The sequence below is a fragment of the Myotis daubentonii genome, chromosome 7 (assembly GCF_963259705.1).
Source record: "Myotis daubentonii chromosome 7, mMyoDau2.1, whole genome shotgun sequence".
Classification (NCBI taxonomy): domain Eukaryota; kingdom Metazoa; phylum Chordata; class Mammalia; order Chiroptera; family Vespertilionidae; genus Myotis; species Myotis daubentonii.
This window is the reverse complement of record NC_081846.1, coordinates 4,031,800-4,059,091: the sequence shown is the minus strand read 5'-3', so window position 1 is coordinate 4,059,091 and position 27,292 is coordinate 4,031,800. Positions and strand designations below refer to the sequence as shown.

The following is a 27,292-nucleotide window of genomic DNA, read 5'->3' as shown; positions in this document are numbered from 1 at the left end:
TGCCTCATCTCAGCTTCTGCATGTGCTTTCCAACATGGAACACTCTTATTCATCTTTCATTTGTCTAATGGTTGTTCATTCTTCATGTTTCACCATAGATGTCCTCCATCTTGGAATGACAACGATTTTTTAAATTCTCTATTTTATTTGTTTTTTAATCTTTATTGTTGAAAGTATTGCATAGATCCTCCTTTTCCCCCATTAACCTCCCCAGCTTGCTCCCTCCCTCCTCCCCCAGGCCCTCACCACCCCATTGTCTGTGTCCACGTGTTATGCATATATGCATACAAGTTCATTGGTCTCTTCCCACCCACCCTCCCTGCCTTCCCTCTGAGGTTCAATAGTCTGTTCATGCTCCCATGTCTCTGGATCTATTTTGTTCATCAGTTTATTTTGTTCATTAGATTCTACATACGAGTGAGATCATGTGCTACTTGTCTTTCTCTGACTGGCTTATTTCGCTTAGCATGATACTCTCCAGGTCCAGCCATGCTGTTGCAAATAGTAAGAGTTCCTTCTTTTTTATTGCCACGTAGTATTCCATTGTGTAAATGTACCTACCACAGCTTTTTTATCCACTCATCTGCTGGTGGGCACTTAGAAACTCGACACACCCATCAGAAAGAATATATGCACCCCTGTGTTTATAGCAGAGCAATTTACAATAGCTAAGATTTGGAAGATTTTAACTTTGGTTTATTTGAGCCTTTACTAAGTAGCAGGCACTGTGCTGCTAAATAAATGTTTCCTTGCATTTAAAAATCTAATTGACTCGTTACACGGATTAGTTTAAAATAGGCTTAATTTATTGAGTACTTACCGGGTGCCAGACATTGTTAGCAATGTCTTACAGACGTGTATAAAGGTTAATAACTTGGCTGTGGTCACAGAGTTGCGGGCGGGAGAGGGGTGTGTGCAGAATTGAACCCAGACAGCCAGGCTCCCGAGCCTGAGGTCTTATTGCCCCACAAGTGTTAACAGGTACGTCCATTATTTCAACTCTTTAAAAGTGAGGAAACGGAAACGGAAGCCTTCGCTTCCCAGCCTCGCCCTGGAGTTTGGGGTGAATTCTGTGTGCTCTTTGGCCCCTGTCTCTCCCCACTCATCACGTAGCATTGTATTTGCCTGTTTATTTTTCTAAGTTCCTTCTTTTTCAACGAGGAAACGGAAGCCTTGAGGAGTGCGGTGACTTGCCAAGAGGCCATTAGCAATCTGACATGGCCACGCTGGGCCTGGAGCTTGGCTCTGGCCCTCAGCGTCTGTTTCCCTCTGGTGAACAATGGCTGGGGAAGCCAGCCAGGGCGCCTCTCCTCTCCCAGGAAAACAAACGCAAAGCCCACCGCAAGGACACAGGCAACATTTATTTCCAGGTGTATTGCTTCATTCCTTTTTAAAGATTTTTAATTGCTTTTTATAGAGAGAGGAAGGGAGAGAGGAAGAGAGAGAGAAATCCATGTGAGAGCAAAACATCAATTGGCTGCCTCTTGCACGCGCCTACCTTTCCCTGCACGGGGTGACGCCACACCCAGCAGCTGGGCCTGTTGCTTCATTCTTGTTTGGTTCCTTTAGATTTAGCATTTAAAAACATGACTGTGATGACAAGCGATGACAGTAACTAACAGCTATAACATTAAGTGCCAATTATTTGCTAGCTATTGATCAAAAGATTCATGCTTATTTATTTCTCACCCTAACCCTGTGATGCAAATGCCATCACCACCCCGGCTTTACAGATGAGAAAACTGACCCACAGAGCGATACTTATGACTGGCTTTAAGTCCCACAGCTGGTAGATGGGAGATTTTGAACACAACTCCTCGTCCATAGGAGAAATGGAGTTATTTTCAGTGTTAGCAAAACGTCAGTGTTGATTATGAAAACTATGTGACTCCTATAACCTATCGATTATGAGAATGACAGCAAACATGCCTTATGTTCCACCCCATTGGAGAACACTGAGAGACTAAGAGAGAAGTGACGGTGCCTAAAGCTCAGATTTTGCTCCTCGTTTCTTCTGAATGACCCAGGTGGAGGCGATGATGAAGGGCTGTGGGTCCTCTTGGGTTAGCAGAAAGACAGATGGGGTCTTGAGACTCTGCAAAGCGGTTCCTCTGTGTAAACTGAACTTCTTTAATCCGTGTGGGAGATTCATTGTCCCGAGTCTCAAAGATCCCCACGTGATGGGAGGCCAAGCCTGCAGGGCTCTGCAAGGACAGTGTCGTCACCTCTCACCACAGCCAGGACATGCGGGGCGGGGGGTTGTTTCCAGGGACCCAAGGCCATAAGACAACAGAAATATGAAAGAAACGTTGACCTTCAAGAGCAATCAGTCCATCCCTGGCACTGCCAACCGTGATGGAAAAGATTGTGCAGCTCCCGGAGAATGGAAATCAGGGGTCCTCAAACTTTTTAAACAGGGGGCCGGTTCACTGTCCCTTAGACCATTGGAGGGCCGGACTATAGTTTTTAAAAAAACTATGGACAAATTCCTATGCACACTGCACATATCTTATTTTGAAGTAAAAAAACAAAACAGGAACAAATACAATATTTGTATTTGCATGTGGCCCGCGGGCCGTAGTTTGAGGACCCCTGATGGAAATGCACTCAGTCAAGTTGGGAACCACAGTATGAGGCCATGACGATGATGGTGACGGTGATGAGCGTTTGAATAAGCTGGGGGAAGTGAGATTTTTGCATTTTTACTAGAAGAAGGTGTTAATAAGTGAGAAGACATTTTAAATGTACCCAACCTAAACTGATCAAGTGAGACTAATATCTTAACTTTAAAGACCCGATCATTCCTTTTTAGGGCCTCCCACAACCCCCAAAAAGGAAGACTCACATGCTGACCTTTATTTTTCAATTCGTGCATATGTTCTTCTGATAAAAATAAAACGTATTTATTATAGAAAGTTACTTCTCCCAGAGATAATGATCATCATTAAACTCAATATTTTAGTGAATCCCCTTCCAGATTTTTCTTTCTTCCACACATTATATATTTTTGTAGCCTACTCACTTTTTTGTGTCATCAAAATTCTTCATAGCTTTTTCTAGTTAAATAATAGTTTATCACTTAGTCACATTGCAATTCACTTAACCATATCATAGTATTGCTGAAAATTTGAGTAATTTCCCATTTTTCATTTTTATATAGCATGTTGCCATTGCCATGTGAGTCTTCGTCTGCCTTTGAGGCTCTTTGAATATAATATCATATTAGTTTTTGAGAGTTTGTGCCATTTTCTCTCCCATGGACTATATCTTAGATTCTTGTCCCCGCGCCACCAACCCCTGGCCAACTAATATAAAATGTGGGCTTCCGGTGGCTCCACAGTACTTTCCGAATGATTGAGTGGCTTCCTTATAGGCACAAATAGGCACAATGCTAACCAGTTTACCAGTCCTGCTCTGTGAGGTTGCCTTTTACACATGCTGATCTGAAACTTTTAAAAAATGCCCTGTGCCCGGTCCAATCTAAGGAAACAAAGCCAAACAAGGCATGTAGCGAAAAGACTGGGAGGGACCACATGCAATGTTGAACGTGGTTTTCTTTAGGTTGTAAACGATGAAGACTTTCTATCCTTCTCTTTACTTTGTGTGTTTTCTGCTGTTCTTAAGTCAGCGTGAATTGCTTTTATAATGAAAAATATCCAATACGCTTTATTTTTAAGAAAAAAAAAATAGGCAATGAAGCAATTTAGCCCCCTCCAAAAACTCACAGTCTTCACATTGAGTGATACGCCGTTTCCTAGCAGTAAGTGAAACACCTCTGGTTAGGACTGCACCTACACACAGTAAAGGGAGAGGCAATCACGGGGTCTCTCCCGGCAAAAAGGCATTTCCGTCTCAATTATCTATATCTTTCAGACGAAATTGTTTTCTGGCCTGGAATTATCCAGGTGACTGCCTCTTTCATTTCCCCCCTATCTCTATATGTACAACGCTAAGACAATTCTTTACCATTGAAAAATTGGGAAGAAAACACCAGATTAAAAAGGACACACAGAAAAAGTAGGTGCAGGTTTATGAGAATTCTCTGTACTCGGTAACTTTTCTATAACCTGAACTTTTTAAAGTAAAAGGTTTTGTTTTTTTTAAAATGGGGACACATGGCTTCTGGAGCCAGCTTTCTGCCTTTAAGCCACTAGGTGACAGTAGGTAATAATTGAATATTTCTGGTCTTCACCTCCTAATAGATCAAGGAACACCACACACACACACACACACACACACACATACACACACACATCCTAAACTTACCTAATGTTTAGGGGTTTTGTAGCCTCAAATAAAATAATAGCAACAAAATAATTTGGAAAGGTGAACATAAAATAAAGTAAAATAGTAATATGATTTAATAATAATTTGGCCAAAATAGAACCTATGTTATGTAATGGAAATTGAAAAGAGCAAAAGTACAAACTTCTTATCTATAATAACTCTTATTTTCTTGTGATAATTTTTTTCAAAAGGAAAGGAGAATTCTTTGCTTAAAAGCATTCCTCACTGATGTTTCTTCATAGTTTAATTTTTCCCTTTCATTTCATGTTTCTTATCTTTCCTCTAAAATTATGCAGACCATTATAAATGCCTTTCCTCCTCATTTAGACATCATGTAGCTGAAGATTTCAATTTGATAATCATAAACTTGCTTAATCTTATTAATAGACACTTTACCCCCTAATAATTTTCCTACTAAACCATGAATTCTTTGCAGTTAGCATCAGCCCGTCATAGACATGCCCAAACATAAGCAGAGAAGTTTTGTTAGTATATGCAAAATCATAAGAAGGGATCCCTGTCGTGTGTATACATTGGACCTTAATTTTTTGCTCCTCGTCTTCCCCCTTATGCAGAAGGGCCCTGCCCAGACGGTCAAGCCAAAACCCTAGGCATCCTTGGTTGGTTCCTCCCGGATGCGATACATAACCAAGGCCTCTCAGCCCACCTCCAGGCGCATTTGTTCTGCCTCCATTGCTGTTACCCAGACCCAAGACTCAGATGTTGTCTTTCACGCGTCCTACCAGATTGATGTCCTTTTTGTTCTCCCCGCTTCTTCTGTTTTCCCTCAAGGATCCGTTTTCCATGCCAGGCAGGTCCGCTGGGGAAACGATCCAAATGGTCTCCATTGCACTTGAACTTTTTTTTTTTTTAAATATATTTTATTGATTTTTTACAGAGAGGAAGGGAGAGAGATAGAGAGTTAGAAACATCGATGAGAGAGAAACATCGATCAGCTGCCTCCTGCACATCTCCTACTGGGGATGTGCCCGCAACCAAGGTACATGCCCTTGACCGGAATCGAACCTGGGACCTTTCAGTCCGCAGGCCGACGCTCTATCCACTGAGCCAAACCGGTTTCGGCACACTTGAACTTTTTTAAACCGATTCTCCTTGGCCTGGCTAGTCATTCCATGGCTTTGCTCCTTTGGAGATCCTCCTCCAGTTCATTGTGTCCCTCTCTGCTGCCCCTGGTGCCCTCGGCTCCAGCCACAGTGATGGCTCCGGGGACCGCTCTTTCCTGAGTAGAGTCTGTTTCCACGAGCGCTGTCCACACGCCCGGGGCTCTTGGGCCCTCTTCGGCTCGCCAGCTCTTCCTCACCCTACCCTCCACAGTCCCCTGCCATCGGTCTCCCACCCTACTCTTCCATATCGGAATACCCCCTTCCCCCGTGACATTACTAATGTAGATGTTAGGTTTCTGTTTGTTTTTATGCATTGCCTGTCTCACTCTCTAATACTTAAGACCTCAGGAGAGAAGCTTACATTTCCCACTCTGTACCCTATGTCTGTAATATTTGGCACATAGGAGGAGATGAGTTATTATTTCTTAAGTGAATGAGGAAATTAATGAATTAATTAGGTAGAGGTTGGGCCGAGGTCCAGTAAATTTTGAAACCTCATAAAAGAAAATAGTTTCTTACCTTCTCTAGATCCAAAAGTCTACATAGTTACACACCAAAAGTTGAAAGTTGTGGGTTTCACTACAGGGAAAGTGAGGGGCTTTGTTTGAATTATCTATGTCACACTCCACTCCCATCTCTGGACTTAGCCATTTTGTGCTTTTCCTGTTTATTCAAAATAAATGGTTTTCTCTAAGTCCCAATTCTAAATGTCAGCTGCTTTGTTTCTAATAGATGAAATAGGTGTCTGACTCTCTCCAGATTCAAATTTGTCCATGTTTTATAACCCCTATTGATTTCTCGAGTGGCTAACTATGTACTTAAGAAGTGTAAATTATACACTGGGAGTGTGTTTGACCTGTTAAAAGGTAAACTAACACCATGACACCACAAAGTACCATTTAGCTAATAACTGATGTCAAGCCCTAAGTGCTGTTCAAGTGGAAAGAAAGTGTTAAGACACACCTCATCCATAATGTTTCTAGAGCAGCTTTTTGCACTTGGAGTTATCACTGACTAGAAATTAAGGAAATGCCAGAAGCAAATCAATTGTTCAAAACTGGGGAGAAAAAAATAGACTGAATGTAGAGCTATTTAGAATACCTGAGGGGAATGAGTTGCCCTACATTAAAAAGATTTGCTCTTAACTGAAGGGTAATACTTCAAATACAAGGACATTAAATGTTCAAATTTGCTTAATGGAGTACTCTAAACTTCCACCCTTCTTTTTTTAAACTATTTTTAAAATATTTTTTATTAATTTTTAGAGAGAGAGGGGAAGGGAGTGGAATAAAGAGATAGAAACATCAATGAGAGAGAAACATCATCCATCAACTGCCTCCTGCACGCCCCCTACTGGGGATGGACCCCAAAACCTGGGCATGTGCCCTGACCAGAATTGAACCAGTGACCTCTTAGCTCATGGGTTGATGTTTAACTACTGAGCCACACTGGACGGGCTAAACTTCCATCCTTCTTAAACCAAAGAGGCTAAATACATCCTAGCATTTTCTTAATGAGTCAGAATCCCATAAGAACATCAGCTTCAGGCATTCTGAAAATGCAGGTAGAGAGAACGTGGGAGATCAGACCCCAGATGCTCCTTGGAATGTTTGTGTTGTAAAGGTCACTGATGTCATTTTTCTTCTTGGTCATTTGCTTCTAATAAAGATAAAATGCAGCATTATGTGTTGTATGACAAAACAAGCAATGTCAGATAACTGCCTTTTGTAATCAGGTGACTTAATATATAAAAAACGAATGTAGAACCTTCTATACGGTTTCCCTATCTCCTCAAAAATTCCTTACTGGGGTGATTAGCATTTGCCGGCACATCGGCACCTGCCACACATACTGTTTGCCCTGCAAATGTGCGACCCACAGATACTTCAGCATGAGCTTACACGGGGTGATAATATAATTTTTCACCCAAAGTAACTTCAAAGTGAAAGGAAGCACTGTTCATAATTACACTGGGAAAATAAACATAAACCAAGACCGGCCAGCTCGCTAGCTTAAACCAGTCTTTCAGCTCATTTTCAGTGATTTCGTATGGATTCCTACACAGTGTATTTTATCAAAGTAAGAGTTCCATTGCTAAATAGTAACTATCTTGGTTTGCTAGGGTTGCTATTGCAAATTACCATGCACTGGGTAGCTTCACAGAAATTTATTATCGTACAGTTTGGGGGCGAAAGACATCTGAAATTCAGCTGTCGGCAGAGCCATGCTCCCTCCAAAAGCGTAAAGAGAAGTCCTACCCTGTGTCTTGCAGCTTCTGGTGGCTCCTGTATTCCTTGACTCATAGCAGCTTGGTTCCGATCTCTGCTTCCATCTTGACCTTCTCCTTGTGTATCTTCATATGACCGTCTGATGAGAACACCAGTCAATGGATTTAGGGCCCACTCTAATCAAGTATGACATCATCTGAGCTAATTACTTATTTTTAGATAAAACTACATTCTGAGGTTTCAGGTAGACATGAGTTTTGGGGGAACACTATTCATACCCAGTACCATAACCAATAAAATAGTTGGTTATTATTTTATCAAATATCATTTAGACATAAGGTTTTTATGGACAGTGAAAAAAAGTATAGTACTTGGTATGAAAAAGATGTTTATTGGTATTATCATGTCTCTGTACTAACAGGTTAAATGAAGAGACCATATGGATTCTATGATGAATTATCACATCATTAAAAGTTGTATTAGAAGAAGTAACACCACCATTAATAAGAGTCTCATTCTGCTTAAACACAAAGATACTTGATTCACATACCTGTGCCAAGATATAATTGAGAATTATCATCAAAACAGTATAATTTTTTCACACCATTAAACTGTTCAGGAGCTATGCTGCATTCAGAAATGAGTTCTTAGTAAAAACTATAAAGTTCTGTCTTAAAGTTGACTCTCTGACGTTTTACTAATTTTATCTAGAATGCTAATTTGAAATGTCAACCTAACCTTCTGAAGTACTCATAGCCAATGAACTAGATTTGTTTTTAAAAAATTATTTTGTCTTATGATTGAATATTGGAAGAGATTGTATTCCTTCTAACCCTTTTGACAGGAGTCATTTACATTAATGCAGTCAGGTACCAACCTATGGCAGTATTCCAAATGCTTAAGTGAATCCAAATCAACACTATATGTTCTCTAACTGCCTCTGTGGGCCATGACATCATACGGGAGAAATGTGCAAACCCACCAATCCATCAGGTGCCTCCACTTGGAGTGTCGGTTCATTTGTAGGTATCTCTCTGGTCTTTATGATTAGCCACACATTTTCTCCCTCCAGCCTTTCTCTTTCACTAAAGAAAACTTTTACTTGCACTTCTAGTCCTGTCATACTGAATACATACATGCTGTTGAGTAGACTGGAGTTCTCTGCCATATTGTACCTCACTTTACCACTTAAGGTAGGGATTGTCTGTGCCTTTCTGGGTACATCACTGAAGATCAACTGACTCTTTGATGCAAACGACTAACAGGCATTAATTTTTTGAAAGTCACCATACCAAGGAATGAGTGACTGCAAAATACATTGCCTATGTCTAGAATATTCCTTCATGCTGCCTATTACACACCCACTTTGTGTTCGTTCCTGTCCTACACCATAGATGTCACAGTGAACAACACACAGTCTCGGCCCTAAGAGAAAGGAGAGTCTGGTGCAGAGCTTTCTGGTGTGTCCTGAATAAGTAACAAGTGTGTTCCCAGAAGGCGGCCTGGTAGCATAGCTCCACAAAACGTTCCTAAAAAGAACAGGGAGTTTCCCTAGACCAGGGGGTTTAGGGACACTCCATGATGGGTGTTCTTTCTTGGCATCTCACCATACAGACTGGCCTTTTAAGAAGTCAGAAAACCAGCAGTAAAGAGACCCATGTAACTTGGTCTTTGCCAAACTTACTTGACTATGGAACCCCTTTGTCCATGCAGCTTGCCCCAGAAGTAGCCATGCATCCCCTTGGGAAACCCAGGTCTAGAGTGATGGCCGTTGTCCGTAAAGCCTGAAATCTAGAAGCACAGGTGGCTGCTCGTCCTGCCCCATGACCTTGAAGACTCATCCCTGCCTCTGCCCCTTCCCTTGGGCTGTCCACGCCTGCTCTTTGTTGTACCATCATCTCGCCCAGTTGGTGCACCACTACAATGGTGATTTTGCTTCCATTTATTTCCCTGTTTGGGTCTTCTTTCCTGCCCCCATCACTCCTCTTACGACTTTATCTTTCCTACAGAAGACTTGAACTTGTAAGGACATCACAAGTGGACCAACGCTCCTTCACTCCCACTTGGAAACGAACAGTCACACTCATTGGTACCATCTGCATCTTTCTTAGCTGTGTGCTTTGTTCCTCTACAAGAGAATGCTTCATTTGCTTTCACACAGCGAGTTCCTGTCAGTTTTCTAACAGAGCCATTACAGGAGGCTGGAGATTTGCAAAAGGTGGTCTCCAGATACCTGAGAGTTGACAACATTTGAAGTCTCTCAGAGATCCTAGCGTTGGTGACAGACACACGCCTGTTCTTAAGTGTTGTGTTCTCAGAAGAGGCAAAGATGTTCTAAAATACAGCGAATTGTTAGTCTGACAACCAAACTCGAGGAAGGCTGGATGGCTGAGGACCCCGAGGACTTCCCCTCACACCAGGGTGGGCCTGGGAAGGGCGGCACTGGCCTCACCATTGCTCACACACCTCTGGACAGGAAACAGCGGGCTGAGACCTGGATTTACAGAGAAGGAGCTGAGATAGACCTGGGACCTGGGAGATGGGCCAGCTCTAGGGCAGTTACCAGGGAAGGAAGCGGGATCCACGGAGCAGGGAAGCCTCGCATCACACAGCCAGGGACAGAGGTGAGGAGACCTGACTAGGTGGGGTCAGGAATAGTGCGACCCAAATGATCAGACTCACCTGGGGCACTTTTTAAAAAGTCAACTTCAGGCCCCTCCTCAGTTGGTGACTCTGATTCGGTGGATCAGGACCAAACCCTGGAAACCTAGTTTTGACAAGCGCTGAAGCTGAGTCTGCACACAGCCAGCAGCCTTGCCCTTAAAGGAAGAATTTAGGATACTAAGCCACTTCCGTTTCTCCTTAAATCTGCCATTTGTCAGAGATCAGCATAGAATTGTGTTTATACAAAACTCACACATGTGTGTGCACACACTTCTGGGACTGTATCAAAGCATCAAGAGTGTCTTCTACTCTATAACATGCAAAATCTGCATTTCTGTATCTAGAAATGTGCCGAGGCATTTCGCATTACATAAACTTAAATATGCCGCTTAAATATTATGTAGCACTTCTAGCTCCTGGAAGTGCTTTTACCATGAGCGTTATGGAGCGTATGTACTTCTCTTTATTTTGTCCAGAAGAGAAGTCCAGTTTTAAAGCCGTTGCCATAGCGACTGTACACTGCTCCCAGTGTCTTTTCTCAAGCAAGTTGAGACTGCTCTCAAAAGGGTGTGAAGAGTAAAAGCTGTCACTTTGTTCCTTAGTTTAAAAACTTGAAAGCTCTTCAATTCTTTGTAGAGGGCTCTTGTAGGAAAGCAAGGTGATCACTAGCTGTAGTCATTGCAATGTCGTAAGTGTATCTATATTTATAGTTTGGGTGCTTGTCATCTATTATTTTCAGTATGAGAAGAAATGCACGGTTATATTCAGAAGCACACAACAAGGAACAGTTTTATTCATTCATCATCTTGGTTTCTATGTTGAAATTCATTTGCAAGTGTTGTGTTTTATTTGTTTTGTTTTTAATACCAGTAAAAGCTACTTTCCTGTTGTCCTAAAAGAGTTCAACCAACATTTCTCCCTTCTGGACAATACTGTAGACACAGTCTGAATGGCCCAATCAGAAGCTAGGAATTGAGAATTGGCTGTGCAGGGTGCAGTGTGAACCCCTGACTCTCTGCTGGGTGGTGACCTCAGGGGACAGAGGAAAACAGTGCCTCCTTGAGAAGGTGTATCACAACTATCTACTCGTTTCCGCCTGTGCCTCCCGTGCAGAGGGCAGTCGCTGGAACCACAGAGCCCAGAAGGCAAAGGGGACAGGACCTGAGCCCTCTCACTTGGGTTGTCCTTTCCAGCATTGGCACCAAAGAAGCTCACTAAGACAGGATGCCCAGATTGGCCACTAAGCAAATACATTTGCCAGAAATGCATACATTTGGTTCAAGAGGAAAGAAAGCAGGAGAGGGGAATATCCTTGAATATGCTTGGCATACAGTGCTTCCGTCGCTTTTTCTTTCTATGAGGTTGATAGGAAACTTCGTCTGCGAAGAGCAGTGTGTGGGAGAAGGGTTGCGGCAGCCAGAGCGCAGGGCGGGAGCTGGAGCAGATTGCCCAGAGAAGCTTCCAGCAACTCCGGCCCTGGACTCTGGAGGCTAAGGACCCAGAGAGCCCTTCCCCTTCACAAGGCCTGATGTTTACAAAGTGTTGTCGGAGACATCTAACATTCCAGAAAATACTATCGTTTTACAAAGTCTTCGAGCTAAATCCTCTAAACCTATAGGAGTCAGCCACTTGCTGAGAGTAACAGGCTCTTGACGGGAAGGGGAAGCTCGAAAGGACCATGAGAGGCCGAGCACAGTGTCTCCGGCCGCTCCCATCCCTCCTTTGAGTGCTCTGCCAGCTGAAGCCGGTGGGCGCTTCTAAGACGGAGGCTGGAGCAAGCACCTAAAGGCCTGCTTCTTTTGCTCTTAGTAATAAACAAACAACAAAAAAATGAATACCCCCCACCCAGGAGTCTAGAATTCTAACTAAATCTGAATGAGGCTTATTATGCCAAATTCTTGAATCATAATAATTGTATGTAGACGTCATAAGTTAAAATGTTGGGAGAGTGTCTCTCCCAAGATTTCAGAGATTTCTCGGCTTCTTTCTATGTAAATATCTCACCAGTGGAAACTGAGATAATAAAAGTCCAAGCGAATAATCCCCCAGCAGTGTTGCATTTCAATCTCTCAGCCCCCAAATGACTGTGTCTGTTTCAGAGGCCGGTCCTTTTATTTATTTTTTTAATTTAAATTCCAGCTGTTCTTGAATGATGTCATTAAGTCCTTGCTTGAGAATGTAGGAACATGGAAGTTCGTTTTCTTCCATTTTATTTTAATTTTGCGTCCAATTATAATATTTATATATGCAAGTAGTGATATGGATAGTCACATTTCACATTTTCTATCATTGCCTGATTGATGATGGCATAGGAAAGAATTTCTCTCTGAATCCTTCCATCCCACTCCCAACCCACACCCCTGCCTACTTAGCAAAGTTGTGGGTCAAATCGGTTTTTGTTGGTTTGTTGTTGTTTGTTAACCCTCACCCGAGGATATTTTTCCATTGATTTTAGGGAGAGTAGAAGAGAGAGGGAAGGACAGAGAGAAACACATCAATCAGTTGCCTCCTGCAGGAGCCCCAACCAGGGCCCGGTACCTGCAACCGAGGTACGTGCCCTTGACCAGAATCGAACCAGGGACCCTTCGGTCCAGAGGCTGACGCTCTATCCACTGGGCCAAACTGGCTAGGGCTCAAATAGTTTTAATTAAAGTGCTGTCCTAGAAAAAAAAAAAAGAGGCTAATGTTCCACTTACAGAAGAAATGTTGAATTTGAAGGACTTGGTCTCTGTTTTGAAGTTATTTTTCTAAATATGGAAGAGATTCAGTAAACTAGGACACTGTGATGGGTCTCTGCTCTTCACCAAACTTAAGAATCGATTGTGTCCTTAAATGCCTCCCTGTCCCCCCTGCGAGGCTGTCACTTGCCTCACATTCTCATTTGAGTCTTTGTCCTAGAGGCTTAGAAAGGAGACTCTTCTCATCTCCTCATCTGTGCCTTGAAGAAACCGTGACAGCCGGCGAAGCTATTATGGAATTTGTTAATGTGCAAGAACTCATATAGCATCTCATTCAGAGCCCGCTCAATAGGAACGCTTCTCTGGCCTTGAAAAAACTTCGATTGCAATTCAAGCTAGATATGAGGTTTTACTGCCACCGCGTATGTTCATGCCTGATAAGATAAGGAGAGGAAATCATAAGAATTATATATCTCCTTTGAAACCAACTCTAATCAACAACAGGGACAATATGATTTTACTTCTAAATTCGAAATTTGTTCCTGCCCCAGGCACAATATAAATATAATAGAAAGAAAGATGGTTTTCCTTTTCCTAGTTGGTTAAACAAAATATTTTCAAATTGTTTTTGAGATATGGTAGTAAGTAGGGGAGAAGTAAAATCAAGCACTCACAAGAGGTGTACAAGTAGACACATAGTTTAGTTTCCTTGCACTGTTATTAAATATGAAAATAGAAGTATTATATAAGTGTATTCAAATTGAAAATAACTAGTTTACTGGGAAAATGTGGTACATTCTGCGTGCCCACAGGAAAAGATAGTTGAAAAGACAATAAGCCACACTGTACTCACACCCATGGTCTTGCCAAGGTGCTTTGCAGTGTTACAGCATGATGCTAGAGCCGAATTTAGATCCACAATGTTGTTCCCCATGAGGAAGACAACCCATAGTGAAGATCACTCTCTGCAAGAATGTCTGAATTGTAGGTGGAGTCGATATTGAAGACACGTTACACCCTTTGTAAAAGTAAAACGTTCCCATAATTAAAGCAAAGTGATTTCCTTTACTTACTGTGTCTACATAGGAGTCCTATTTCTCCATTTCTTTTTCCAAGAATATAAAAAATAATATTTTACAATAAATATTAGTAAACTTTACTAGTAACTTGCTACAAATAAGTATTAGCAATACTTAAATATTACTCTTAGAATTCAAAGAACCTAGAGGTCTGAAATAATCTAACCTACCGCACAGTAGCACTCTGTAATATCCCTGAATAATATCAGCACAGCTCCTTTTGAACTCCACCAGAAACCCACTTCTTCACTAGGTAACTCTTCCCCTATTGAACCTCTCTGCTTGCTTAAAAATGTTCAGTAGCAATCTGCTTCCCTAAAACACTCACTGAGTCCTCCATGTTACCTCTAATTTAGGATCTTTCCAACTTGCTCTGAAATTCTTGCACAGAGTCAGACCCCCGCTGGAGAAGCAGCGGCCCACGAGGTGTGTATATATTCGCAAGAAAGGCTGGAATAAAGCAAAGCGTGGGTATATCCCGAGGAATATCATCTGACCTGTCCTGCAGAGGCCTCCCAGGCCACAGTGCACCCTGGGTAGGGTCCAGCCCTCTAGCCTGTAGGTGCAGAAATCTGATTTTACAAAACCCCAAACTGAGTGGGCCGAAGAAGCTGACCTGTGTCCAAAAAACTGCACAGAAATTCAGAACCAATAAATTCACTCAAACAAAACATACTACTGCTGTCAAACTGATAAGATGCTCAGGGGGGCTGCCAACGCCATCCCCAATGTGTAGGCTACATAGAAGTCAGCTTATTTTCAGACTGCCTGCTGGGGTCCAGCCCCAGCGGGTCCAGGGGTCCCCAAAGGTGTGGACGGAGTCAGCGAAGAAGGAATGACACGGAGACAGTGTTCAGTTGATCAGCAGCCTAGCCAGGATCTCCAGTCAGGATCTCCAGCCAAGTTCTGGTCTGGATCTCCAGAGAGGTTCTGCTTAGGATCTCCAGCTAGGTTCTGTGTCCATGTTCTCTTGCTAGGTTCTCCAGCCAGGTTCTCCAGGTTCTCCAGCCAGGTTCTGTAGCCATGTTCCCTCGCTAGGTTCTCCAGCCAGGTTCTGTCCAGGTTCTCCAGCCCGGTTCAGTCACCAGGTTCTAGTCAGGTTCTCTTGCCAATTTCTGTAGTCAGGTTCAGTCCAGGATCTTTTGCCATGTTCTCTCGCTAGGTTCTGTCTCTAGGTTCTGAAGCCAGTTTCTGTCCAGGATCTTTTGCCATGTTCTCTCCAGCGAAGTTCTTCTGTCTCTAGAGAACGTTCTGTGTAGGTTCTGTGCCTAGGTTCTGTCTCTCTTGGTTCTGTCTTCTAAGTTCTGTGTTCTAAGTTCTGTGTTCTAAGTTCTGTGTTGTTACATCTGTATTTATACCAGTTGATTCAATCCTATCAATCTGTATTACAAAGGTTAGGGCGTTTCTTATCTCCATTCCAGGGAGTAAAGATTATGTAGCTTAAGCATGATTGTTCGTAGTTAAAGTGATTAATTACCCGCCTGGCACTTAGTTAAGAGGTTTTATTCCCTCCCTAACTTCAGGGGAAAACCCCTACCTGGGGAAACAACCTTTCTCAGAGAGGTGACCTTGGTTAAAACACATAGTGCCAAGAAGGTGAGCAAACATATTAAGAACAGTATGCCATATATGCCAGGTCCTTTGAAACAGCAAGGATGGACCGGCTCCCAGCAACTGCCTTGAGAGCAGAGCATGAGAACAAAAGAAGTGGTTTCACAGCGTCACACACTGAGAGTCTAGCACACCCATCTCTGCACCGAGACTCTGGCTTTACTGGTTCAGGGGGGCTTCCCAGGGCACCCTGAGAACGCTGGGAGGTAGCGTTGACTTGCCTCTCAGGAACTTCTTTTCCCCGAGCTGTAACCCTTGTCCAAGGTCAATGTTCTTTGTTCAGACATACGGATAGTCCCGTTTTACACTGGCACGGCTCTACTTTGGTCTGCAGTGTGTTGCTTTGGTAGGTTCTCTGAATGATATCTTATCCCAAGCTTTTGGGAGAGAAAAATCAGGACTAACAGTAAACATACACAGACATGCACACACAACCTGCCCTCGCCCTACTGGTTTAGTCCCTAAAATGCTGTGCCTGGCTCTGCCCACTCACCTTGCTTGACTTGTGAGCAGGTGAGCCCTTAGTGACGGTAATTGCCACGCCCTCTTTCTATGGCCCCTCCTGTCTCTTCCCCTGTAAGCACCGGGACAGAAACAATAGGTATAGCTGTGCTGTAGAGCCCCCTCTCCAGCCCCTCCCTCTGGCTTCTGTAATTCTTGACTGGAGTATTGAATAGCAATGGGCTAGTCAACTCAGATTATACTAGAAATTGTTTCCTAAAAGGGTCAGGATATCTTTTTTTTAATATATTTTTATTGATTTCAGAGAGGAAGGAGAGGGAGAGAGAGATAGAAACATCAATGATGAGAGAGAATCATTGATCAGTTGCCTCCCGCACACACCCCTATTGGGGATGGAGCTCACAACCCAGGCATGTGCTCTGACTGGGAATCAAACAGTGACCTCCTGGTTCATAGGACGACACTCAACCACTAAGCCATGCCCCAGGCTAGAGTCGGGATCTTTTAGAACAAACCATTTGTAAACATTTAAATAGAAAATTAGTCAAGGATTTTAAACAAAGACAGGAAGAGTTTCTACCATTACCACTCTCTCTCTTAGAGGAAAGAGCATGCCCCTTACATTAAATCTCCTTTTATATGGAGGACAGAGAAAGTGATGTCAAAATCATCAGCCCCTGGAGGGAACATACCACACAGACTTCCAGAGTATCACTTATATGATTTTAAAGCTCTAAATGCTTTGTTATTGCTTGAATACCTATGCATAAACATCAGAATTACAAATACAATGGTCCATACACATATTCTGTTGGAATATTAAGTTTCTGTGTCTCTATTTTTCTTAATATACTTAAATTTCATTCCTAAAATATGTCTGTCGCATTACTAGGAGTGGTTATATATTCAGGTTTTCAATCAGCCGGTATACTTGGTTGGATTGACTATAAATTTGTTGACATATATTGATGTTTCCTCATTTTCTTGCCCAGGGATCATTTCTTCTACTCATTTATTTTCAATCTCCCTACTTTCGTGTTCGACAGAATCCCACAAATAGAGCGCTCTGAGCTCATGAGGGATGGTGTAAACTATTTAGCGGATTTGATGATGGATACGCTTCCCCTCCCAGGTGATCGCCCTGGCTGGGTAATGAACTCTGTAAAAAGATGCAGCTTTTACCACAGCGAGGCAACAGATTCACTCCCACAAGTTCCTGTTTTGCCCTCGGTCTTCAGCTCATAATGGTGAATATGGTACAAATCCAGAAACAAACAGTATGGGGTGAGGGACAGAGTTAAAAATAAAATAGCCTTAAAAACGGATTTTCAGTTAAGGAAATTCTTGGTCTTCTCTTACAACTGACAGAAAGACAAATAGCCCCAATAAAGAATTTGGGGGCTGAAGTCCCGGCCCCCAGCTGGCAGGTAGGGAGCTGCAGAAAGGGCTCCCGCGTGCAGGTGTGTGGAAGCACTGGAGGGTGGCTAACGAACCCTAAATAGAAGTGCTTAATAGTTTGCTGTGGGGAAAGATCCAGAATTACGAGGGGAAATCAGTGCTGGCTCATTACATCAGCAGTGGGGCCAGCCAACCCCACTGCTAGATCGTCTTTAAGCAGCAGGTGCCTGGTTTGACTCGAGCTTGCAGCCCCCGGTTGCGGCACAAAATGAGCCAAGTCGGCTGCTCTGTGGGTTCATGCGTGATCACAAGGTGCATCTAAACACCGTGGTTGCCCTACTTCCATTTCGGTCACGTGGCCCCCTATTGGATATTTCACTCAACGTTCATCCATTTCAGTTTGGTGCCTGCTTTCTGTAGCTGCAATTGGTTGCCCAAAACACCATGATGCAAAATTCCAAAAGAGTTTGGAAGAATGGGAGAAACCGGAAAAAAAGGAAAATTCTGCCTATGCTTAGTCTTTCCGTGGAAGTGTTTCCTTCAGTTTAATGGCAAATATCATAGTAGGAATATGACAGCGCCAACGAAAGGTCACCTGTACAGGTAAGAGTCGCAGACACAGACACCTGGGTGACTCAGCTGCCACCTCAGTCTCCCCAGCATCCTCATCCGAGATCATTTATGAATGTGGATCTGTAATTAGAAATATTGCCCCTCATAACAATGTATGTAAATATTTCTACACAAGAAAGCACTTCACTTATTTAACAATTTATTTCAAACTTTAATGTTTTGCAGTGGACACCTAGATCTTAAAATGTATAGATATTTCACAGCTTTGCTTAAACATAAAAAATACATTTGTCTGATTCACTAATAATGAAGGTATGTTTTTTTCTCCTGATGATTAGAAAAATCATCCATGAATGTCAGTAAAAATGATAAGAACATACTATAATAAAAAATTATATGTGGAAATAATCATCTATTTCATAAGCATCGTAGTTCATTCTCAATCGTCCATTACCGCTGCCAGGTACTGTGGTGCTGAAGGGTACTTTAGATTGATGGTAAGGGAGTTACATTGCCTTTGTGTTTGGGCAAGAATTTTAAAGTATGTCAGGTCTCAGGTCATAGAAAGGACTCAAAGTAGGCAAAACTTTATATTATAAAATGAACATATAAGGAATCAAAAGACTGCTTAGAGATGACATTGCAAATATGAAGCAAAAGTATTTGGATTAACAAAAGTCAGAAAAATATTTTAATATCTCTAGGAAAATATGAGAAAACAAAACTTCCTAATGACAGCCCTAACCGGTTTTGCTCAATGGATAGAATGTCGGCCTGCGGACTGAAGGGTCCCAGGTTCGATTCTGGTCAAGGGCATGTACCTTGGTACCTTGGTTGCAGGCACATCCCCAGTAGGAGGTGTGCAGGAGGCAGCTGATCGATGTTTCTCTCTCGTCAATGTTTCTAACTCTATCCCATTCCCTTCCTCTCTGTAAAAAATCAATAAAGTATATATTTTTAAAAAACTTCCTAATGACAAAAGAGAGGGTTTATTTTAAAACACAAGATTTTTTTTCTTTATCACAAGTTTAAATTTCACGTAACATTGTTAACATGGGCCAAATGTTATGCATTACACACATTTACAGCATTGGGTATGTTCTGTGTTAGTATCTACATACGCAATTATGAAATAACGTTTGCTCTTTCAATAGCTTTACTCTGGCAATAAGAAAATGTATGGGTGCTAGTAAAATTCATGTTCACAGTCGATGAAAAAAGCCTGAAAGAAAACATTTGTTGAAATTTGCATTCAGTTTTGGAAAACATCTGCTTAACCACTGAACGCAGCCATATTTTAACTTTCAAGCTCCCACATTGAGAAAGTATCAAGGTACTACCGCAGTTTTCTTTGAGGGACATTATGCTGGGCTTTGATATTCAAAAAATGGGCTGTTTCTTCTTGGATTATTTTATGATAAATGTACAGTCTCTACACAAAAGCATTAAGGCTGTCTGCCAATGCATGGACACATTGCTGGCTGCTGGAGCTGTAGGAAACTGCATAAAAGCATGAAAAGCATGGGGTAGTTCTGCAGCTCCCTCTCTAAACACAATTGTAGAGACGTCTGCCTTTCAATTCTCCCTTTCTTCTGAGGCGTGGCCTTTTAGTTCCTGCCCTTTTGAATACTTTTACCTACTGTAACTTTGCTTCTTAGTGTCTGGTTGATCTTACCCGGCTCAGAAACTTATTGACAGGGCGCTTGCTTTTATCTGTGTCCACAGAGAATGCTAACAAATTGGAAGAAAGCGCCAGAGAACACCACATCCCCTGCCCGGAACATTACAACGGCTTCTGCAAGCACGGGAAGTGCGAACACTCCATCAACACGCAGGAGCCGTCCTGCAGGTAACGCTTCGTCGTTGACCTCTGAGATGTATCGCGTAGACGCGTAGATGCCCAGTGCTGGACTGGTACAGGGACCGGGACGCCATTCTGCCCGAATGGGTGATCAGCAGCCAAACTGGTCTCTGCCTCTCCCACCCACACAGGCCCCCACCGGGAACCCATGCAGTGTGTGTGCCTTGCACACCCCAGTGCTGTGTAACACACCATTACAGACATGCTCTTCTGGTAGAATGTTACATTGTACTTGGGGCGTCACAAGCGCCTTAGAGACTCAGGCTCCTCTGTTCTCTTCGCCCTCTGCCCCAGGGACATAGGCCAGCACGTGGCACGGAGCAGGTGCGTCCTTATAAGCGGTTCTCAAACACGCGGATGGGGAAGCCTTCCTGCCCCAGGACGACCTCGCTGCCTCTCGGAGGCCATCTTTCCCCTAGTCCCTCGGGTCTCAGAATAGAGGCCATGGCCCTTGGTTATGCCAGGCACGTTCTTTTCTGTGGCCCTGCTACCCACCAACCTTGTATAGTGAGGTGATAGCGATCCCTCCACAGACCCAAGCTCAGGTGACACACAGAGAAACTGCTTGTCCGGCTTTAGTTAATAAATATACACATCTGCTCAGTATTCACAGAGAGAACCTCTTTCTTTCCGAGATGGTAAAGCCAGAGTGAAAACACCAATGCATTTTATTAAAGGAATACACAGGTGGCATATGATGAAACAGGTTGTGTATTGATATACAATGAAAGGAGTTTCGGGCTGGCTGGTTGTGGCTCAGTGGTTGAGCGTCGACCTATGAACCAGGAGGTCGTGGTTCAATTCCAGATCAGGGCACAGGCCCGGGCTGCAGGCTCCATCCCCAGTGTGGGGCGTGCAGGAGGCAGCTGATCAATGACTCTTTCTCATCATTGATGTTTCTATCTCTGTCCCTCTCCTTTCTCTCTGAAATAAGTAAAAATATATATATTTTTTAAAAGAAAGGAGTTTCTCTCCCTCTGTCTTCCTCTCCCCTCCCCTGTCCTCCTCCTTCTCCCCTCCCCACTCTTCTCAACAACTGCTTCCCTTCCCTGAGTGACTAGCTCCCCCCCCCGCCCCCCCTCCCAGGAAGCCAGGCAGGATGAGCACCAGCAGAGGCTGCTCCCCCGGCCTTACCCTCAGCCCCGTGGCCATGAGAACACTCCGCCGATGCGGACAGGTCCCAGGATGCAGTGGGGAGAAGTTCCAAGTGAAGGACTGAAACAGTTGTACAAAGTCCGTGACAGAGTGATCCCGTGGGGGTTGCTTTAATGAGCTGTTTCCTTGCTTCACTGTCAGAGGCCGGTCCTGGCACCATGTCTGCCTGAGCTTCCGGGGGAGGGGGAGGGCGAGGCAGCGTCAGGCTCACCTCTCCCGGGGCTGGCTGGGCCGAGCCTCTGGCCTCCATCACCATCACCAGTGAGAGCGGACCCCCTAGCTCAGCAGGCCACTCCATAACCAGCCGGTTAAAGACGCTGCTCGGCCTGTGCCGCTGCCCTAACATTCTTCAGCGTGTTTGCCAAGAGGAGCAGCGAGAACGCTTCCCCCACAAAGAAGGAAGTGAAATAGCCCCATTTCCCCCATGTTATCAGAAAGAAACCTGTCTTCAGGGAATCATGTTGGCTTAGGTTGCTGAAAGAACACGTTACATAAAACATAAAGTTCACCTAAAAAAATATATAAAAAGAACAATTCTCAGACTCTCTTACTGTGCGCATAAAAGGAAACCACATCATCTTTGAAATCAAAAACACGACGCGATCTGTTTGAAAATGAGGAGTGGAGGACTGCATCTGCTCCGTAGCATTTTTTTTAGAGAAGGAAACAGAAAGCCCCACTTTCGTGAGGAAGATAAATGCCTCCAGGCCGGCGATGCGGACGGGCCCGGCGCCTGCGGGTGACCGCGCGCTGTCATGTCTTGCAGGTGTGACGCCGGCTACACGGGCCCGCACTGTGACAAGAAGGACTACAGCGTGCTGTACGTGGTGCCCGGGCCCGTGCGCTTCCAGTACGTGCTCATCGCGGCCGTGATCGGGACGGTGCAGATCGCCGTCATCTGCGTGGTGGTGCTGTGCATCACAAGGTCAGTGCCGTCCCTCCCCGTCGCCGTCAGATCAGTGATGCCCAGTTCCCTCCTGGACTGGCAGCCATGTCCCCATCACAGCGGCGGTGGAATAGCCACGTGGAGAGACACTGGTTTTCCTGCTGGGGTAGCACCCATTATTTCTCTTATTTTTGCATTTTGATGAGGGTTATTTATTTTCTAAGCAAAGGGCTTTTTCCTCTCTAATGTGTAATGAAACTTTGTTTAAATATACTCTTCAGCCCTAGCCGGTTGTGCTCAGTGGATAGCGCGTGGGCCTGCGGACCAAAGGGTCCCGGCTTTGATTCTGGTCAAGGGCACGTACCTCGGTTGCAGGCTCCTCCCCGGCCCGGGCCCTGGTCAGGGGTTCGTGCAGGAGGCAACCAATTGATGTGTTTCTCTCACATCAATATTTCTCTCTGTCTTTCCCTCCCTCTTCCACTCTCTCTAAAAATCAATGGAAAAATATCCTCGGGTAAGGATTTAAAAAATAAAAAATAAATATACTCTTCTATTTCAACTAGAAAAAAGTCAGTCTTTATTGACACTATTAATAGACTATTTAATAAATGACCAGTTTTTCCTTACTTATCTAGATCAGTATGCTGAGTGAGGTCAGAATAGATTTTAAGCAAGGCTTAGAAAAGCATTAAATTATGTCTCTCATTTATATTTCCTAGTGTAACTCTTAGATATAATCATTTTTCACACACTTGATATAAATAACAAATACATTTTTATCTTAAGTTAACAATATAGCCTTTAATCACAAAACTCAAAGAAAATAGTCCAAATGAGAAAAGTCATGTTCTAGAACCGTGGTCAGCAAACTGCAGCTCGTGAGCCACATGCGGCTCTTTGGCCCCTTGAGTGTGGCTCTTCCACAAAATACCATGTGCGGGCGCACGTACAGTGCGATTGAAACTTCGTGGCCCATGCGCAGAAGTCGGTTTTCGGCCGGGGCGAGTCTATTTTGAAGAAGTACTGTTGATATTTGGCTCTGTTGACTAATGAGTTTGCTGACCACTGTTAGAACATGGAAACTTTTGATATCTGGAAATGTGCAGCAAATATCACAACCCTCAGAGCAATCAAATGGTCACTGTTTCCCAGAGAGCAGGATTGCGAGAGATGCAGAGATTTCATCCAGTTTCAACAGGAAAGAAATCGTGATTAATTAGTGATGCCTGACATTGGGCTTGGAGCAAAGGAACAGGCCAGGCACTTGCTTAACTTGACGAGCATATAAATCCACGGTAACCAAGAATCGGCTTCTAAACCAGAGGCACATGGTTTATGTCCCACCCCGCAGAAACACTATTGAAGATATTTCTTTCAGCCCTGTTTCCGCTCCTGGAGAAAAAAGTTCTCATGAAGTTTTCAAGGTTTTTCCCAAATTCACAAGGCATTTAGACTGTCATGTGTTTGCACAGCTCTACTGTAAATCAGAATGTTTCCCCAAAAATTCTTTTCAAAAGGGAAGAAAATGAAGGACAGTATCATATCTTTAGAAAATAAAGGCCATAACACATCGCAGTCTCTGTTTTGCACTATCTTCTTGAGGACAAGTGTGGCATTTGCTCTTGAAAAAGACAAAATACGGTTCATAAATCCTTGCCCGGCCTAAAGGCTTAAGGAAAGATCATCGACTGGAGCTCTGCCACTCTGAGCCAAGCCGAGTTCATCAACTGACTCGCTCTTGTAGATGCCAAGTGAGTCAGTGGATTATGTCAAAATAGATTCTGGGGAACAGAAAGATGACTGAAGAAATCAAAAACACTGAGTAGAAAAGAGAAGCTAGGAAAGAATCTAAAACACAGCAGACTACACCATATTACTCTGAGGGTCTTGAGCCTCCTAATAGCTAAGCGATATTGGGATATGAAAAACAAAATTTATATTTAGTAGATCTAATCCAATAACAATTGAATTTGTTACTTCCTGTACTCACAAAAAAATGAGAACGTTAAATACTTTAGCAGATGTTTTTAAGTCTGTTTTAAATCACATTTCCATTCCCATACACAAACACAACTGGAATACATAGGGTCCTTAGCTCACCAGGAATTCTGTGTATATATATTATGTGTATATATCATGTATGTGTATATACACATATACAAAAAGAGAGAGAGACATACGTTTACTAGCATTATGAAGAAGGCATAATTATCCCTACTTTCACAATAGGGGCTCGGAGGTATGAGAAGTTAGCAATTTGCTGAGTATACACAGCTGAACAATAGGGCGGAAATGGAGGGCTGCCTAGGGTCAGAGCCCATGCACTTACCCACTGCTCACACTGCCCCCTGGCTGGTCACGATGTCCCATATTCTGATGGTCACAGCAACCTCAACTCAGCTCCAAATTAGAGCAAGCCACTTCTTCAAGGCATGAGGTCATTATCATTATCTGTGTTAAAATAAACAAAACTTACCTTCTGTTTACTTTTGAAGAAGAGAAATAGCACATGAACTCAATTAGCATTATTGTAATGCCTTGTATAAATCTGTCTTACGATAGCCAAGCCTTCCAAAATCTTTCCAGGAGTCAAACTAGTCAGCAAACTACACTGTTCCCAGAGTGGATTATTTCAATCACTTGAAAATATTCTGCTCAAAAACCAGGCTTTCCAACTAGCCCCCCCGCCCCCCCCCTACACACACACACACACACACACACACACACCAAACCCTCCCTTCTTAGTAACCTGGGCACATGTGTGTGTCAAGATCTACTCCAAAATATCCAGTTGCTAAGAGATTTAAAATATTGCACCAAGCAATTGTTTTTAAATCTCTTCATCACCTTGATTCTTCTGTTTTTTCTTCCTTTTCTCCTCATCCAACATTCCTTTTTGTTCTGATTTCTTCCCCTTGTTTTTACTATTTTAGTCAAGCACCTGCCCTCCTCCTAATTCAATGTTTTATTAAAAAATATAAACATCTAGAGACATGAAAGAGTTGCTCTGTTGAGAAGATGGATTTTCAACCTTTTAATCTCTGGCTCCCACTTGCTAAAATGTGACTCCCAGCTCCATGTTCATTTTGATAGCTCTACCATCCCCCTCCCCAAAAGAACTATAATATATATATATATATATATATATATATATATGCGCTCTGGTACCCACAGCTTATTATGATAGGATTTTTATGAACTTTACGTTGTTGTTCTCATTTGCATCATCAAAGCATTCTTGTATTACAAGAAAGAGATACTAGATCAGAGCTTTTCAGATAATTTGAATATTAGCTTTTCATAGAGGCTAAATAATTGGTAACAATTTATGTCCTTAGCATATAGTATTAATGTGAAAAATGATATTAGGCTGAACCAATATAATGTTTCTTTCCATTATATGTCAGATATTAACACTTGGCTCATTCTCTGGTTTGATGGGATTTAAACTTGCAGCATTGAAATGTCAATAACATTCATCCTTAGGACATTTCAAGTATAAAATTGTCAAAGACCTTTAAAGTGAGATTAGAGAGGCTCACGATTTGTTTGATTGCATGTGCTGAGTCATCCTTTGTGCTTTGATGAGTCAGCAGTTGAAGACTAAGTAAATGTTTTTCTCTTCAACTCCCACTTCTGTTCTTCAATGCTCCTCCACAGAACCTCAGAGATGACTGCAACTTGGCGATGCTGCTAGTAAATTCTTTCCTCTGATCTATTTTAATAACTTCCCTCTGTGATTGTAGGACCAAACTGTAGGTGATAGCACTGGACTAAGTTTGTAAACTTTCCGACCTTCTAGGAAATGCCCCAGAAGCAACAGAATTCACAGACAGAAGCAAAACACAGGGCACTACAGTTCGGACAACACAACGAGGGCGTCCACACGGTTGATCTGAAGGGAGCATGTCGCACAGTGAGTGGCCGGACCGCCGAGAGCTTGGACTACACATACAGTATTCTAGACAAAAGAGTAAGACAAGAGATCTACACATGTTGCCTTGCATTTGTGGTAATCTACACCAATGAAAACACGTCCTACAGCTATATTTGATTATGTATGGATATATTTGAAATAGTATACATTGTCTTGATGTTTTTCTGTAATGTAAATAAACTATTTATATCACACAATATAGTTTTTTCTTTCCCATGTATTTGTTATATATAATAAATACTCAGTGATGAGAAAAAATGGCATTCTTAAATTTGCGGTACCTCATAACTGTCAATACGATCAAGCCAGTGCGATCAAGCCAGTGCGATCTGTGCAGGCCCAGTATTTCATCTCTCTCCACATTTTGAGGCAGAGCATTCGTTTATACAGGACTCAGTGGCTAGGTTTTGAGTGATTCCAAGACCAAGGGAAATAGTGGTTATTGGAAAAGAGAAAAAATAATTTACTTTATATTGAGTGAGGATAAAATATTTCAGATCTTTGAATCATCTCTATTTTATCAACTTTCTTCCCTGGTCCTCCATTTTCATCCCCAGAGCAGAAAAATCTCTGGCATATAAATTCAATCAAAGAAGAAGGGAAAGGAAAGTGTTTTATCACTCATAACAGAGACGGGGAAGCATTTATTGGTTTTTATTTGCGAAGCATCTCAGAATCTCCCAGTTAAGTGCACATATCCGAGAGTCCTGAACAAGTTACATGTTAAGAATACACAGAGCACACAATCTATTCCATTTACGGGGTGGAATTAGCAACTACGGGAAAATTTTAATAACACCATTAAATGTGAAACCCCAAAATCATGAATTCTTTGAAGCCCCTTGCTATCTTTGTAGTATATAGTTCTTTAAAAAGAAGTTGGAATCACAACCAAATACCTCATGAATAGTTTATGGTTAATGTAGCACTATTATTTGAAATGAAATGGAACTAAGGTGATGAAAATCCTATATAATAAAAGGCTAATATGCAAATTGACCAAACAGCAGATCGACTGGTCGCTATGATGCACACTAACCACCAGGGGGCAGTTGCTCAATGCAGGAGCTGCCCCCTGGTGGTCAGTGCACTCCCACAGGGGGAACACCACTCAGCCATATGCCGGGCTCATGGCTGGCAAGCACAACAGCGGTGGTGGGAGCCTCTCCTGCCTCTGTGGCAGCGCTAAGGATGTCCAACTGACAGCTTAGGCCCGCTCCACAGTGGACCTAAGCCATCAGTTGAACAACCCTTGAGGGCTCCCAGACTGCAAGACGGCGCAGGCCGGGCTGAGGGACCCCCCTCTCCGAGTGCATGAATTTCGTGCACTGGGCCTCTAGTATTTTATA

At 43.0% G+C, this 27,292-nt stretch overlaps 1 protein-coding gene across 1 annotated transcript in view; it reads left to right on the top strand.

Annotated features, from left to right (window-relative positions):
* The window catches only part of TMEFF2 (transmembrane protein with EGF like and two follistatin like domains 2), a 235,259-nt gene extending 209,119 nt beyond the window's left edge, over positions 1-26,140 (top strand). The window contains exons 8-10 of the mRNA XM_059702604.1: positions 19,830-19,953; positions 21,887-22,045; positions 25,809-26,140. Coding sequence (XP_059558587.1) covers positions 19,830-19,953; positions 21,887-22,045; positions 25,809-25,905 — 380 coding nt within the window. The 3' untranslated portion in view covers positions 25,906-26,140. The remainder of the gene's footprint in view (positions 1-19,829; positions 19,954-21,886; positions 22,046-25,808) is intronic.
* Positions 26,141-27,292: the final 1,152 nt, after the last annotated feature.